At 40.5% G+C, this 15,466-nt stretch overlaps 1 protein-coding gene across 1 annotated transcript in view; it reads right to left on the bottom strand.

Moving 5' to 3' along the window:
* MTA3 (metastasis associated 1 family member 3) overlaps window positions 1-15,466 on the bottom strand; it is a 208,757-nt gene that overhangs the window by 118,437 nt on the left and 74,854 nt on the right. Inside the window, exon 7 of the mRNA XM_067565049.1 lies at window positions 11,394-11,496. Within this exon, the coding sequence (XP_067421150.1) occupies window positions 11,394-11,496 (103 nt within the window). The remainder of the gene's footprint in view (window positions 1-11,393; window positions 11,497-15,466) is intronic.

Below are 15,466 nucleotides of genomic sequence, written 5' to 3'. Positions count from 1 at the left end.
CCCCGTAGGGTTAAAGGGGCCAGGGGAAGGAAAGAAGAAGGTAACCAATGGGCTGCGACAATCACATCAACCACTCCTCAGGTTATACCGGGATTTTCCATTTCAGCAGGTGTGAAAAAGTTCTACACAAGTCTTTGTGGCAGGGTGGATAAAAATCAATTATTTAAATGAGATTTAAATCCCCTTCCCTCCTCATTTTTATTCACTGACTGGAAGAGAACAGATAAGTTTTCTTGCTTTTTCAACTCCCAATCAATTGCTCAGCTTCAAATTAATTAGTTCAAATAAAGAAAATATTCATTTGGTGCCTGCCGAAGAGGCTACTGCTGTCAAAAACTGGTTTAGTACTTTAACAAACTTTGGTTCTAGGTGCTTAGCTAGTGACTTCTGCTAATTCAGTGGTGTCATTTAATTTTTATATTTTCCATTTTAAAAATGTAGACAAGGTGAACATAAAGTTCATAAATGTTCCCTCTTATGAGTTTGCTTGTATTTTTCTACAATATGATGAAAAAAGTGTATTTAACACCATAAAAATGTGAAATCAATTATTAGGCATTTCTATAATACATCCCACCAATCAACATGACTCAAAATCTCTTTACCTTGCTTGCAAGAGAAATAAAAAATACCAGATATATAATTGGTAGCAGTGTTAGATGCTGCTTTAATTCATTTTGGAATTTACCCCTACCCTACATATGCATTAACGTATGTGGAGTCACATATGTAAAACAAGAAGAAAATGTATGGTTTTATTTGAATACTAGGCCTACAGTAAATTAAATTATTTAATTTAAATTTAATTAATTAAATACCCAGGGAGCTGTAGAAGCAGTGTTGCTCGTTAAGAACATAGCACTCTTCCTTTTCATCAATATTGAACTAATGCCACAGCAAGGTGTTATGGAACCCTGCAGAAGCAATCTTTCAGGTCTGAGACACCTGTATATGTTTAAGTTCCTACTTTTCTTTAAAGTAATGGCAACAGGCCAAGTATCCATGACAAATTCCAACTGTGGTGTTCACACTCCACCTAATTTTCTCTTGTAGTTTCAACTGAATACACATTCTTCTTCATTTTCTATCCTAACTTATTTTGTAATGTTGCTGTGCACTCAAGAAGAGAAGGGATCAAGGAAACCCCACAGAAAGCTGAAGGGGGCATCAGGAGGATCCTGATAGAGTCAAATGAAATAGAGTCAAAATGAAATAAAAGTCAAACAAAGCAGAGTCAAACAAAATAAAAATCTTAAATGAACTGTGCCATAGAATCTCTATGGATAATAATGCCATGCTTGAATAATAAGAATATGGCAGTAAGGATATACTACCGACCACCTGACCAGGATGATAATAGTGACTGAGGCTATGTGCACACTGACAGCGGCAAATTCACCGCCGTCAGATCGACCTTTCTGGATCGATTGAGTGGTCAGTAAAGACCTGTTCAATCGATCCGGAAGTCGACGCACTAAAACCACTCCCTGAAGTGGCGTCATCAGGAACGCATTTACTGTTGGCACAGTGAAGTGAAGATGTCACGCACAACAAGAAGTTAAGGAGTTGACAGGAGTTACGCAAGCTACTTTATGTAGCTTGCGTAACTCCCATCGACTGCTGCCGAATTCTCAGGTAAGTGTAGACATGGCTTGTGAAATGCTCAGGGAGATTAGACAGGCTATACAAATAAAAAACTCAATGATAATGGGGGATTTCAACTATCCCCATATTGACTGGGTACATGTTGCCTCAGGACAGCATGCAGAAATAAAGTTTCTTGAAACCTTAAATGACTGCTTCTTGGAGCAGCTAGCCCTGGAAGCCACGAGAGGAGAGGCAATTCTTGGTTTATTCCTAAGTGGAGCACAGGATCTGGTCTAAGAAGTGAATATAGCTGAACCGCTCAGTAATAGTGACCTTAACATAATAAAATTTAACATCCCTGTGGGGGAGGAAACACTAAAGCAGCCACCACGGTAGCATTTAATTTCAGAAAGTGAAATTACACAAAAATGAGGAAGTTAGTTAAACAGAAATTAAAAGGTACAGTGCCAAAAGTGAAATCCCTGCAAGTTGCATGGAAACTTTATAAAGACACCATAATAGAAGCTCAATGTAAATGTATACCCCAAATTAAAAAATTTGTAAAAGGACCAGAGAAGTGCCACCATGGCTAAACAACAAAGTAAAAGAAGCAGTTAGAGGCAAAAAGGCATCCTTTAAAAAGTGGAAGTTAAATCCTATTGAGCAAAATAGAGAGGAGCATAAACTCTGGCAAATGAAGTGTAAAAATCTAATTAGGAAGGCCAAAAAAGAATTTGAAGAACAGCTAGCCAAAGACTCAAAAAGTAATGGCAAAAATTTTTTTAAGTACATCAGAAGCAGGAAGCCTACTAAACAACCAGTGGAGCCACTGGACAATCGAGATGCTAAAGGAGCACTCAAGGAAGATAATGTTATTGAGGAGAAACTAAATGAATTCTTTGCTTCGGTCTTCACATCTGAGGAAGTAAGGGAGATTCCCAAACCTAAGTCATTCTTTTTAGGTGTCACTGGAAGAGGTTTGGGAACAAAGTGATACATTCAACAGTAATAAAGTCACCAGGTCCAGATAGTATCCATCCAAGAGTTCTGAAGGAGCTCAAATGTGAAACTGCAGAACTACTAACTTTGGTATGTAACCTATCATTTAAATCAGCTTTTGTACCAGATGACCAGGTAATGTGATGCCAATTTTTAAAAAAGGCTCCAGAGGTGATCCTGGCAATTACAGGCCAGTAAGCCTAACTTCAGTACCAGGCAAGTTGGTTGAAACAATAGTAAAGAACAGAATTATCAAACACATAGATGAAGACTATTTGTTGGGAGTCAACATGGTTTTTGTAAAGGGAAAACATGCCTCATCAATCTATTAGAATTCTTTGAAGAGGTCAACAAGCATGTGGACAAGGGTAATACAGTGGATATAATGTGCTTAGATTTTCAGCAAACCTTTGACAAGGTCCCTCACCAAAGGCTGTTAAGCAAAGTAAGCGGTCATGGGATAAGGGGGAAAAACCTCTCCTGGATCAGTAACTGGTAAAAAGACAGGAAACCAATGGTAGGAATAAACAGTCAGTTTTCAGAATGAAGAGAAGTAAATAGTGGTGTCCCCCAGGGATCTGTACTGGGAGCAGTACTGTTCAATATATTCATAAACAATCTGGAAAAAAGGGTAAACAGTGAGGTGGCAAAATTTGCAGATGATACAAAACTACTCAAGATAGTTAAATCCAAAGCAGATTGTGAAGAGCTAAAAAGGAATCTCACAAAACTGGGTGACTGGGCAACAAAATGGCAAATGAAATTCAATATTGATAAATACAAAGAAATGCACGTTAGAAAACATAATTCCAACTATATGTATATATATACACACAATGGTGGGATCTAAGTTAACTGTTGCCACTCAAGAAAGAGCTTAGAATCATTCTGGATCGTTCTCTGAAAACATCCACTAAATGTGCAGTGGCAGTCAAAGAAGCTAACAGAATGTTGTGAATCATTAGGAAAGAGAGAGATAACAAGACAGAAAATGTAATATTGCCTCTTTATAAATCCACAGTACACCCACATCTTGAATACAGCGTGCAGATCTGGTAGCCCCATCTCAAAAAAGAAATATTGGAATTGGAAAAGGTACAGAAAAGGGCAACTAAAATTATTAGGGGTATGGAAAAGATGAGGAGAGACTAAGACTGGGACTTTTCAGCTTGGAAAAGAGACGACTAAGGGGGAGACATGACAGAGGTCTATAAAACCATGACTGATGTGGAGAAAGTAATAAAAGGAAGTGTTATTTACTCCTTCTCATAACACAAGAACTAGGGGTTACCAAATGAAATTAATAGGTAGCAGGTTTAAACCAGACAAAAAGAAGTATTTCTTCACACAACGCAGTCAACCTATGGAACTCCTTGCCAGAAGGTGTTGTGAAGGCCAAGACTATAATGGGGTTCAAAAAAGAACTAGGTAAGTTCATGGAGGATAGGGTCATCAATGGCTGTTAGCCAGGACAGGCAGGAATTGCTGTTTGCCAGAGGCTGGGAATGGCTAACAGAATGGATTACTTGATTATCTGTTCTATTCATCCCCTCTGAAGAACCTGGCATTGGCCACTGTTGGAAGACAAAGACACTGGGCTAGATGAACCACCGATCTGACCCAATATGGCTGTTCTTGTGTTATGCTCTCTGAAGGACAAGCTGAAGGAACGATTATAGAGGCAGGAGAACAAGGAGAGGACAGAGTTATGGAAGCCAAGGGAGGACAAGATTTCAAGAAGAGCAAGATTGATGGTATTAAAGGTAGGTGACAAGTCAAGGAGGATAAGGATGGAATACTGATTCTGAACTTTGGCTAGGAAGAGGTCATTACAGACTTTGGCATGAGAGCTTTCAGTGGAGTGTGAAGGGTGGGAGCCAGATTGGAAAGACTTGATGATGGAATTGGAGGAAAGCAACTTCAAACAGCTATTGTCAACAAATGGTTCAATGAGCTTAGATATGAAAAGGAGAAGGGTGATGGGGCAGTAGTTGGAAGAAACTGAGGTCAGAGGTGAGGTGTTTTTTCTACATCTGTGACAGGGAGAAGGGAGAGCTGAAGGAAGGGAAGGGAAGTTCATGTCATATTTTGTCAATTTTCTCTCCCAGAGTTCCCCTACCAGTTGAGATTTTACAATCAGATTTTCCTATTTTTAAAGTGGCTTCCTCTTCCCTTTTGCTGTGTGAATGACCCACAAAATAAAAGGAGAGGCGGGGAAAACAATAAAATTGATTATACAAAATGCTGTGAAATGCAAAAACATTTTCTCAAATCTTTTTGTTCTAGTAATTGTAGGTGCTACTTGGATAACAATTGTAGGTGAAGAAATTTCAGAGAGAAGTGTGATTTCCAAGTTGACAGTCTTCCTATAAAGAAAAGTTATTATGCTGTGGATTTCTCACACTACAAAAGCTGAGCAGCCATGTAAGTCTCACGGGGCTGACGATGTCATGAATAGCTCTTGTCTTCGTATTTAAGAGGCGCCACTACACAATTAAGCCAAGAAGAAAAAATAGTGGATGATAGGAAAAAATAAGATAAGTGGAGGGGGGAAAAAGAAAAATCAGACATTTAATTTAATTGGGCCCTTGGGCAATTGTAGTTCCTTCAACTACAGTTTTCTTTCCCTCCCTCCACCCACTTCTACTCCAGCACAATATTTAGGAGCTAACATTCACACGAGTCAGAGATTAACTCTAGATTCTCCAAATTTTCAGTTTGTGTACAGTAGTGGCTAACATTGGTCCTTGCACTATCAGTTCTCAAAAGTTGGTGGTCAGTAAAAATTAGGTCAGATATGAGGTGGATAAGGGGGGGAAAAAGCAAGGTAATAACAGAATTATGTAATGTTAAGATACAATAACTTGTGTTATCAACATTAGAAAAGAATGTTATTCACCACTGGAAAACTGGACTCATTATCAGTGTACAACAGTAATTTTTAACCTTGTAGGTGGTCTGCAAGGTATTAAAGCCCTAAAATGGTCACTAGCCCTCAGACTGCAGTGGTGTTTTGGCATCGGTCCAGAATTTTATATAACAATTTCTAGATCTCAGACCAGTATAATTGTTGATCCCTCTTCTGTCTCGGGAACTTTAGTTTCATCAGTCCAGGGGAAATGGACCTGCTCTATTCTGAGTTTATTTTTCTCAGAGTGCTCAATCCTTCCCCATTCCTCTCTTTCAGTGGACTGAGGTAAAGATTAACTGCACTCTTCTACAACCATCTTAATAGGTTTAGTTCAAACAAGGATTGGAAGAATTATATATTTTTATTGGTAAATGTCAATTTCCATACACACACAGATTAAAAAATATTTCCACCGATAATCAGAATTTACTGATAGGAAAAGTAAGAAAAAAGCTGCCTGCAAACATAATAGAGTTTGATTTAAGGATATTTATTTTGTATATTTTGACATGTGATGTTTTCAATTTGTGTTTTAACAGTTATAAAGTTTAAACTTTTTTAATTTGACTGTCATTAAATAATTATTGTCTGACCCCCACATAATTTCCTGACACTGTGAAAATTTAAATTGATAAAAATACAAAATGCTTTAATATAAACACTGATATTATCTGTTGCAACTATACAAAAATAAGAATCGACTTCTGTCAAATCTTGTTAAAACACGTCACCTTTCAGGCCTATACAAGGTTGTTTGAGTGCTCACGGTAGTTCTCCAAATATATTTACAAATGTCTGAAGCAGACCTCAGGCCCAACCTTGGGATCAAAGGATCTAAGCATAGTTACTGGGGTTCAACCCATCTTAGACAGCTTCCTAGACAGTGCCCAGTCATTAAGAAAATGTTTGGGGTTTTTTTTGCCTTGTTCTTATGTCGATGCCCCATTTCCCAAGGGTCAGAAATAAATCAATGGAAGGACATCTTTCATCTCTGCCTATAAAACCAGCCTTTAAGGAGCCAGTTAAGATCTACCCTTCTTTCCTTAACTCCAGGGAGTTTCAATCTATTTAATTCTTAGAATACTTTTTTTAATGCAGACATATGCCACCAGCACAATGATAATTAAAGCTGGAAAAAGATCCAGAGATTTTCAACTATTGGATAGCGCAGAATGTGACATGCAGAGTATATTGATAATAAAATGTTGCCGTTCCAGAAGATTAATTTTCCTTGTCATTTCTAAAGCAACTAACTGTAGGCACAGTGCTGTGCTTCATTACTCCCACTTCCCAACACTTCTTTTAACCTCCAAAAGTTTAGAGTGCTTGGGGAATGACTGATGAACAGAAGGAAATATGTCCACCGTTATTCTTCGCCAGGAAGAGGAATGGACTGGGGGCTTTGGAACAAAGAAAAGCAAAGTATTATATAGAATATCTGATTGATATATATATATCACTTTGTAGCCTCAGGAGTACTGCTAGAAAAATGACAAGAGGACATATGGTAAATATGAATCACTTTCATTCAAAAGGGAAAAAAATATCTGAAAAATGGAAACGGCTTAAATTCATAAGACATCGCTTAAGACATTATTATGGCTTCACCCTTTTCTGTAATTTCAATGAAAGAAAGGAAAGAATTTCTGCCATAGACTTTACAACCAAGGAGGAAGGAATTAATTGTAGGAAATGGGTCAAATTCTGTAGGGGAGATGCAAAAAGAGGGCATAAATTCAGCCTACATATTGAAATGATTCATTTTTTAGCCAAGATGACATCCAGTGGTACAAAATGTGCAAAGACAGACCAGTGTTAATGCCAGGCACAGTGGGTGGGCAGAAGAAATAGCATTACTGATAGACTAAGGAACATTCAGTAAACCTATTTCCAAACCATGTAGCTGTCACTGGTACTCTTACTCATCCTTCCCCTAAACACCTTCTTGTTTTGGGGGCATTGGATTGGCCCTCCCAATCTTCCCCCACTAGAAATCCCACCACAATTATACAATTTTACCCTGCACCTTTGCCTTTAGTTTAATTTCCTCTTGAATTCCTATTATTTTCCCTATCTGAATAGAATCCCAAAGTATCCAATATTAAGTGTACTGAACAGGCAATTTTCTAAATAACAAATGTTGGGAGTCACATGTATTCCCATTGACTACATTCAGTAGAAAACCCACATACACGCTAGAATTAAGTATATTTGAATCATGATGCAAGAACCGAGTTCTGGTTATGTTCAACAGTAGTAATTACCACCATTACTTTACAGTACATTTTAAATGTTTTACTTCATTATATTTTACTGAATATACGGATTCCTTTTTTGAAGGTGATAAAGGGAACATTCCCAGTTGATGAAGCAACACTTAAACTCTCATTGTAAGACAAATCCATACAAGTCAGCATTATATCTCCACTTAGATACCTCTACCTCAGACAAGAAACAATACTAAACAACAGAAAATGGAATTTCTCACCTTCTAAGAACAAAATGTAGAATGTAGGCAGAAGGAAAGAAGAGCACTAAAGTAAATAGAATAATTTTCCAGTCTTCCCTCATTCTAAACCAGAATCTAACTGTAAACAGATGTAACAAACAGTAAGAAAACACACACAAATGAGGTGAACTTGCCTTATGGGAAACAGAACTAAACAATGGCAAGTATGAAATTTTGATTTTACAGGAACTGGGGAATAGAGGTGAGGCAAAAAGTCACTAAAATACCAACAATGCATAATGGGTACCTTAACTAATCTTCAAAACCCTCTTTTAGTTGGAGATGAGAAAGGGGAGACTACAAATGGCTGGGCTGATCACATGGCTGAGAGAACCGCCCCCTTAAAAGACTGACCAATCCTTGTTGGATGAAGGAGGAAAGAGAGTCATAAATCCTGGGCTGACTTACAGTTTTACTGTTCTCCAAAATACATTTATAAAAGCAGGATGTACCGAAAAGGCAAATGTATACAAAAAAATCTAGAACTCTTAATATGCAGAAGATGAAATCCAAACTGAACTACCAGAAAGTGAAAGTGAATAGGCCTGATCATATAAGTCAGCACTGTGGTTCTCAACCTTTGTCCGTACTGGAATCCTCACTCCCATCTCTCTAGGATCTAGTCAGGATCTCTGTCCTGTTTACCAGTATAGAAAGTGCAAGGTGTCCACGATCCCCAAGTTGCAAACCTCTGGGTAGCCTGTTAGAGACAGAGGAGATTAAAAAGCTGCATCATCGGAAAGTTGAATTGAAATTGAAACTGATCCCAGCTTATGGTAAAGCAAGGGGAAATCTACTGTCTATTACTGTGTACAGAGAAAGGCATCTCTCTAGGGAACTAATGTGCTCCCCTGAGATGAGTTCAGATAACAGAGGAAGTTGTATGTGAGAAAGCAATCTTCTCCTTTGGGGAAACACTCAAGCTGACTCACTGCCCTTAATTGGCAGTCCCACATCTACTTTCTTTTGACTGAAAAGATTATCTTCTAAAGTAAATCAAAAGAAAGTATCTTCTTCTGGTGACCAGGAGAGCAAACATCTAAATGTTAAAGCAGAGAAGACTTCTCTGTTAGTCAGGGGAATCCACTTCTCATTGGGAGACCAATGGAGATAGCAGATTCCCAATGACTGCAGCGCAATTAAGCTTCCACAGACTCCGGAGAAGCTCTTTCAGCTAAAACAGTCTGCCAAGGCACACCACCAGGCCATTCAGAGCGGCTCTTACTGCTCCCACGTACCTGAAGCCCCTGAAGCTCAAAGTGTGCTCCCACCTATAAGAAAGTGACATGGAATGGAGAATTCAAAGCCATCCCAATATCACAGGTTTGGACATGAGGAGAACTGGGTCTCCAGAGATTTACAAAGGATCTGTCACAGAATGACAGTGCAGTAGAGCTCTGACTTTGCAACCCATGGCTAGATGGGTGGAGGAGGCTTGAAGGGAGCTCTTGCTAGGTGTGAAACCAGCCTGGCTGGATGGGGCAGAGGCAGCATGAAATTTCTTGATGTCAGAAGGCACTAAAATACCAGTGATGGGCATCCTAAAAGACCCTAGATAGATGAGAAAAACAGGCAACCCCAAAAGACACCCAACCACCAAAAGAAACTTTCCACACAGGGTCTTACCAACTCCTAAGTGAATGTGGTCAAGTTCTGAACCAGCACCTCTGTGCAGCCTCCTAAGAGGTGCGTGATGTGCAGGGAGGTAGAGCAGCATGTTTTTCTGAAGTTGCTCAGACTCAGCCTTGCATCTCTGCAGCTTCCCCCAGGGGATCTGCTCGGTGGAGATAAGGCACATGCTTTTCTGAAGAGATTCAGCCTCAAACTTTCATCTCTCAAGCTTGCTTTGGATCTACTTGCTGGCAAGAGCAATATGCTGCTGTGCAATCAAGAAGCAGTACAGGGAAGAGAGATGTGTCAAAGGAAGAATATACCCTTACTGATCAGAGGCTGGCTGGTCCTAGACGAGCTAGCATCTGTGCTCAAAGGGAGGTGTGACCCACAAGCCAGTTTCCCTACATGACACAGGCTGTGGAATTGAAAGCAGAGCTTCTCTCTGCCTTCCTCTCCCTCTGATTTTCATTCTCCAGACATGTTGTCCAGAAAGAAGACAAGAAAGAATAATAGCTGAAAGAAGATAAATTAAAGTTCTTAGACTAAAAAGACGTAGGTCTGCACTTTGCTTCCAAAATACAGAAGCAAAATTACTGAGAGGGAAGAAGGCAGGCTGGTGTCTTTACACTAGCATTGACAGGCAGTTCTCTGCTTCCTTAATTTGTCATAGGTGGAACAATAACATTTATTGTAAGCATCTATTAAAGGACAGGGAAAAGGGGCCTTATGAGAGTAATGGTTTTGCTCTTTCAATGGGAAAATGTTACTGTTTTTGAAAGAGTAGAAGTTCTAGAAATCTATCTAAAAACATTTGAAAAAGGCATATCTGAACTTCAACAGGGTTCTGACACAGGCTTCCATGCATGTGTCTACACTGCAGCTGAAAGGGAGTCTCCCAGACCAAGCAGAAAGACATGTACTAGCTCTGCTTGAGTGAACACACTAAAAATAGCAGTATGGATGTGGCAACTCAGGCTGGACGCCCAGGAGCTCCGGTGGGTTTGTACTCTGGCAGCCTGTACTGCCTATGCTGCTGCCCATGCCACGTCTCCTATTTTTAGCACATTAATTAAAACAGGGCTAGCACATGCCTGTCTACCCAGGGTGGCAGGCATGCTCCCAGGTGCCGTGTAGACACACCCTAAGAGATTTACATAACTGTATGGCTAATTTATGTTATTACCCATCCAGAATTTTCCTCTAATGAAGCATAGGACATAATGTTGAATTACTATGGTATACTTCAAAATCTTCTGCTACTTCGGTATTCATTCAAAATAATTGCAGTGTGTGTTACAGTTGATTTATATGCAAATGTCACGAATTCTTCAGTCATTCAATTTGTTTACATTTGCTTGAATTGTAATCTTAGTCTTTGTTACATTCAGTAATTTCAAGTACTATAGTACCAGACTGAAAAGATAGTGCTAAAATCTTACTTCACTGATTCTGAAGGGAAAGTGGAGTTGGAAGAAAATATCAACATTAAAATTTTAAGAAGAGACTTATGCCTTCCATCGAACTCTGCCAAGCGCTGCAAAAGTATGAAGTCTGGAAGAAATCCAAAAATACATTCCTTTCCTATATAATTTAGTTTAAACAGATATGCATCATATTACAATCTAATGGTTTTTTCTTATCTAACTGCAAGATAAACATAGAATGTTAAACAAGTTGTGGAACAACAGATAATGGAATAAGTAGTCAGTGGTCTACAGTACTGATAGGAGGAGGAAAAAGTATTTTTCTGGGATTAGAGGATTTCAATCTTACCGTGCTACAACTAAAAACTGGTCAATCTGACGATCAGTAAGGGGACTATCTGGATCCCATACTTTTACTTCCAGCTTTGCCTGCTCTCTGTCATCTAATTCTCCTGTCAAAAAGGTAAATGGAATAAAACACTTATTTACAAGGTTGTTCTCTGCGCATTTCTTACACCATGTTTAAATAATATACTGTACTTTATATATAAAAAGAGTTAATGAAATCAGCATTAACCATTTGAATTTCATATTGCAATATCAATTAAAGAAATTTCCAGCCTAAAATTAGTATTTTAACTTGCTTATAGAAAGCATCAACACAGAGTACGGAATCAAATAAGTTTAATGAAACCTAGTCAGTTGGAACCAGGGTTCCACTGTCCACTTTATTTTTTAAATTGCTTCCCAACCACAACAAAAATTAATGTTACACCCAACTTCAGAAATCAAATGCTATTATGTTATTTTTCTATTTTAAATACGCCTCAAAATAGAAAATACTGTAGAACAAAACTAACTTCTTTCAGTCCACTGACATGATTTTGGCAAATCTTAATTATTAAATTATTTCTGGCCCCACTTTTTACTCCCTGCCACTATTTTATCTCTACTATTAAAACAATGAGTTTTATTCTCTGTTAACCAGTTATAGTTCTTGCAATTTAATAAATAAGTTGATAGCACAAAAAGGCATATTAATTTCCCGATTAAACTCATTTGAATCAAGCACTATTCCAATATGGCTACTGTGATAAGAATATTCTCTTGAACCATGACTGTAGTTTTGTTAAGTTTTAGTCTCTTCTAGAAAGCATTTTTCATTTTTATTTGCTTGTAACATTTCTAATTCTATCCTTTTCACTTGAACTCACTTAAAAACCCATCTTCTTTTGTTAATAAACTTGTTTTACTTTTAATCTAAGCCACACCAGTGTTGCATTTGAATTAAAGTGAAAAGTTGTGCATTTTGTCTCTTTAGAGGAAAAAACAAACCTCATTATTTCTCTGAGTGTTCCAAGGGAGGGCTGGACACCTCAGGGCTGACAGATCTGGGGAAACTCAGGACTGGGAGTGTGTTGGGGTCACTTCTGCATATGATAACTGGGTGACAGTGACGAGAGTGGGGCTGTTGTTGTGTTGTAGATAGGCTGCTGGGGTAACAGTGCTGAACCATTGCTGCACAGCACACAGAGACTCAGGATACTGCATGCTTATTTGCTGGCTGTTGGATCCCAGGCTGTAAGCCACAGCAGCAGAGCATTTGAGGCACCAAGGTTTAAAGAGCAGGCGATGAAAACCCATTACTGGTCTGGACTGCAACGCAGAACACAACAGCTATGCATCAGGCTGAAACAATGCCAATGCTTTCAGACACCTTTTCATAATGGATGCGAGGACAAGCTCAATGTGTTATTTGTACAGCAAAGCAGAAAAGCAATACTTTTGGAGAGAATACAGCATTAAGCCAAAACCTTGCCCATCCCACCTCATTTCATGGGAGCAAAGGTCCCAAAATGCAGCAGAACCAGTGTACTCCACTGCACAATGGGAAGGCTCACCACAGGCAGCCCAGGTAGGTGGGTGATCTATATTCTGGGGGGCAGAGGGAGGAGGAGGTTATCTATGTTGTGTGGTATGTGGATTTGGGATTACATTGAACCACTGGCCACATGCCATAGATAAACTCTTCTCTCTCCCTTAGAACACACATTGCTCATCCACCCAGGCTCCCTGTGGTGAGGTTTAGGGTGCAAGAGCTGGATCCTTTGGTGCTCCACAGCTTGGACAAATCTTCTCCCCCCAGTGAACACATAGGCAAAGCTCCTTTACTCAGTACGGCTGCCATTACTTATGGCTAACTTTTATGTTGAAATCCAAGATTAAATTTCTGTTCTCAAATATGCCCACGTCATTTGCCTTGACTACAATGAGAGCTGTGTAGGCATCTCTTTGGGCAGAACAGAAAAATGGTTCCCTACTTTTTTGTAACTGTTGTTCTTTGAGATGTGTTGCTCATGTCCATTCCAAGTAGGTGAGTGCGTTCCACGTGCACCGTAGTCAGAAGATTTTCCCTTAGCAGTAAACTATTGGGTTGGTGCTGGTGCCCCCTGGAGTCACACCTCCATGGCACTGTATATAGGGCCCTTCCGACTTGCCGCTTCTTTAGTTTCTTCTTGCCGGCTGGCTCCAACATAGGGGAAGGCAGGTGGGTCTTGGAATGAATATGAGCAACGTATCTCGAAAAACAACAGTTACGAAAAAGTAGGTAACCGGTTTTTCTTCTTTAAGTGCTGGCTCATATCGATTCCAAGTAGGTGACTCCCAAGCTGACCATAAGAGGAGGGGACAGAGCTTACAGAATCACTGATTGAAGCACTGCTCTGCTGAACACCACGTCGTCTTTGCCCTGTTGGGTGATGGCCTAATCCGCAGTGAAAGTGTGGATTGATAAGCATGTTGCAGCCCTGTAGATTTCCGGCGTAGGAACATGTGCCAGGAATGAGGCTGAGGACCCTACACCCTTGTGGAGTGTGCTGTCAGTGCCAAGGACATGATCCACGATGAAATCCTCTCGGATGACACCGGAAGACCCTTCATGCTGTCTGCCACTGCGAGAAAGTTGGTTTGATTTACGAAATGGTCTTGTCCTTTTGATGTAGAAAGACAGTGCCTGCCTGACATCCAGGGAATTGAGACTTTGTTCCCTGTTATCAGCATGTGATTTAGGGAAGAATACTGGGATACTACCTTAGGGAGGAAGGCCAGATGTGGGCACAACTGGACCTTGTCCTTATGGAACACCGTGTATGGAGGTTTGGATGTCAGAGTCATGAGCTCAGACACCCTCCTAAGCTGAGGTTATCATGGTCAGGAATGCCACAAGCATGCAGATTCTATGAAGCTTCCACACCGTGAGGTGGAGAGACTTGAGGTTGGGATGTTGGAGGCGGCCATAGTCCGGTGTGATTAGATCCAGCACCGAAGGCAGGGTGATCAGAATGACTATTGACAGTTCCGGTAGCGTCATATACCAATGCTGTCGGGGCCAGGCTGGGACTATCAGAATGACAGACACTATGACCCTCCTGATCTTGAGCAGGACCTCATGAACAAGCTGGAAAGGCGGGAACGTGCACCTCCGGCATAAGAAGTTGCTTGTGAGAGGGATCCCTGAAGAGGCACAGGGAAGAGGGATGGGAGCAAGCGGAGGTACCACACTGCAGAGAATACCCCAATTCTACCATGGGCAGCACCCATCTGCCTGAGGTTATCTGAGACCATGCATGATAGAAATTGGATAGACGGTTCAGGAAGCAGGGAGAAGGATCCGGAATCTAATTTAGTGTGCTGGCCTCAGTCCCACCCTCAAAAAGTTCACTTGGAGCCAGAGAACTGCCTCGCCAAGCCCCAGCTTTCGTTGGACCAAGGTTGAGGTGTCCTATGCCTATTATTTCTGCCCCACTTTCTAGAGTATGTCCTATGCCTACACCGAGGTAAAACTACCAAGTAGGCTGTGGTTTAAAATGCTTCCTTTGTGTGGATGTCATATGAAGCCCTAAGGATTTCAGTGTTGTCCTTGAATCCTTCAGGCTGTGGAGTTTGGAGTCCATCTGCTCTGAAAACAACCCTGAACCTTCAAAGGGTAAGTCTTGAATTGTTTGTTGGACCTCTGGGTGGAGGACTGACACCTGCAGCCAAGAACGCCTTTATGTGGCGATCGTGGTGACATGGTTTGCATGGCCAAATCCGCCACGTCCAAGGCGGACTGCAACAGGGTCCTTGCCATTGCCTTGCCCTCTTCCACAACCACTCCAAATTCTGATCTGAAGTCAGCCGGAAGCAGTTCTTTGAACTTTGTCATGGCCTCCCATGAATTAAAATGATATCAGTTCAATATCACCTCTTGGTTTGCAATGTGAAGCTGGAGTACACCTTCCTACCGAAGAGGTCCAGCTTCCTTGAGTCCTTGGATTTGGATATTGGGTCTTGCAGCCCGTATCTCTCCTTCTCATTTACCGCTGCTACCATCAGTGACCCTGGCTGTGTGGGGGGAAAGAGGAACCCAAGTCCTTTGGAGGG

Source organism: Emydura macquarii, unplaced genomic scaffold (genome assembly GCF_026122565.2).
Source record: "Emydura macquarii macquarii isolate MOO-44397 ecotype Brisbane River unplaced genomic scaffold, CSIRO-AGI_Emac_v2 contig_2676, whole genome shotgun sequence".
Lineage (NCBI taxonomy): Eukaryota > Metazoa > Chordata > Testudines > Chelidae > Emydura > Emydura macquarii.
Note: the sequence above shows the minus strand (reverse complement) of the source record. Positions and strands in the feature narration are given on the sequence as shown.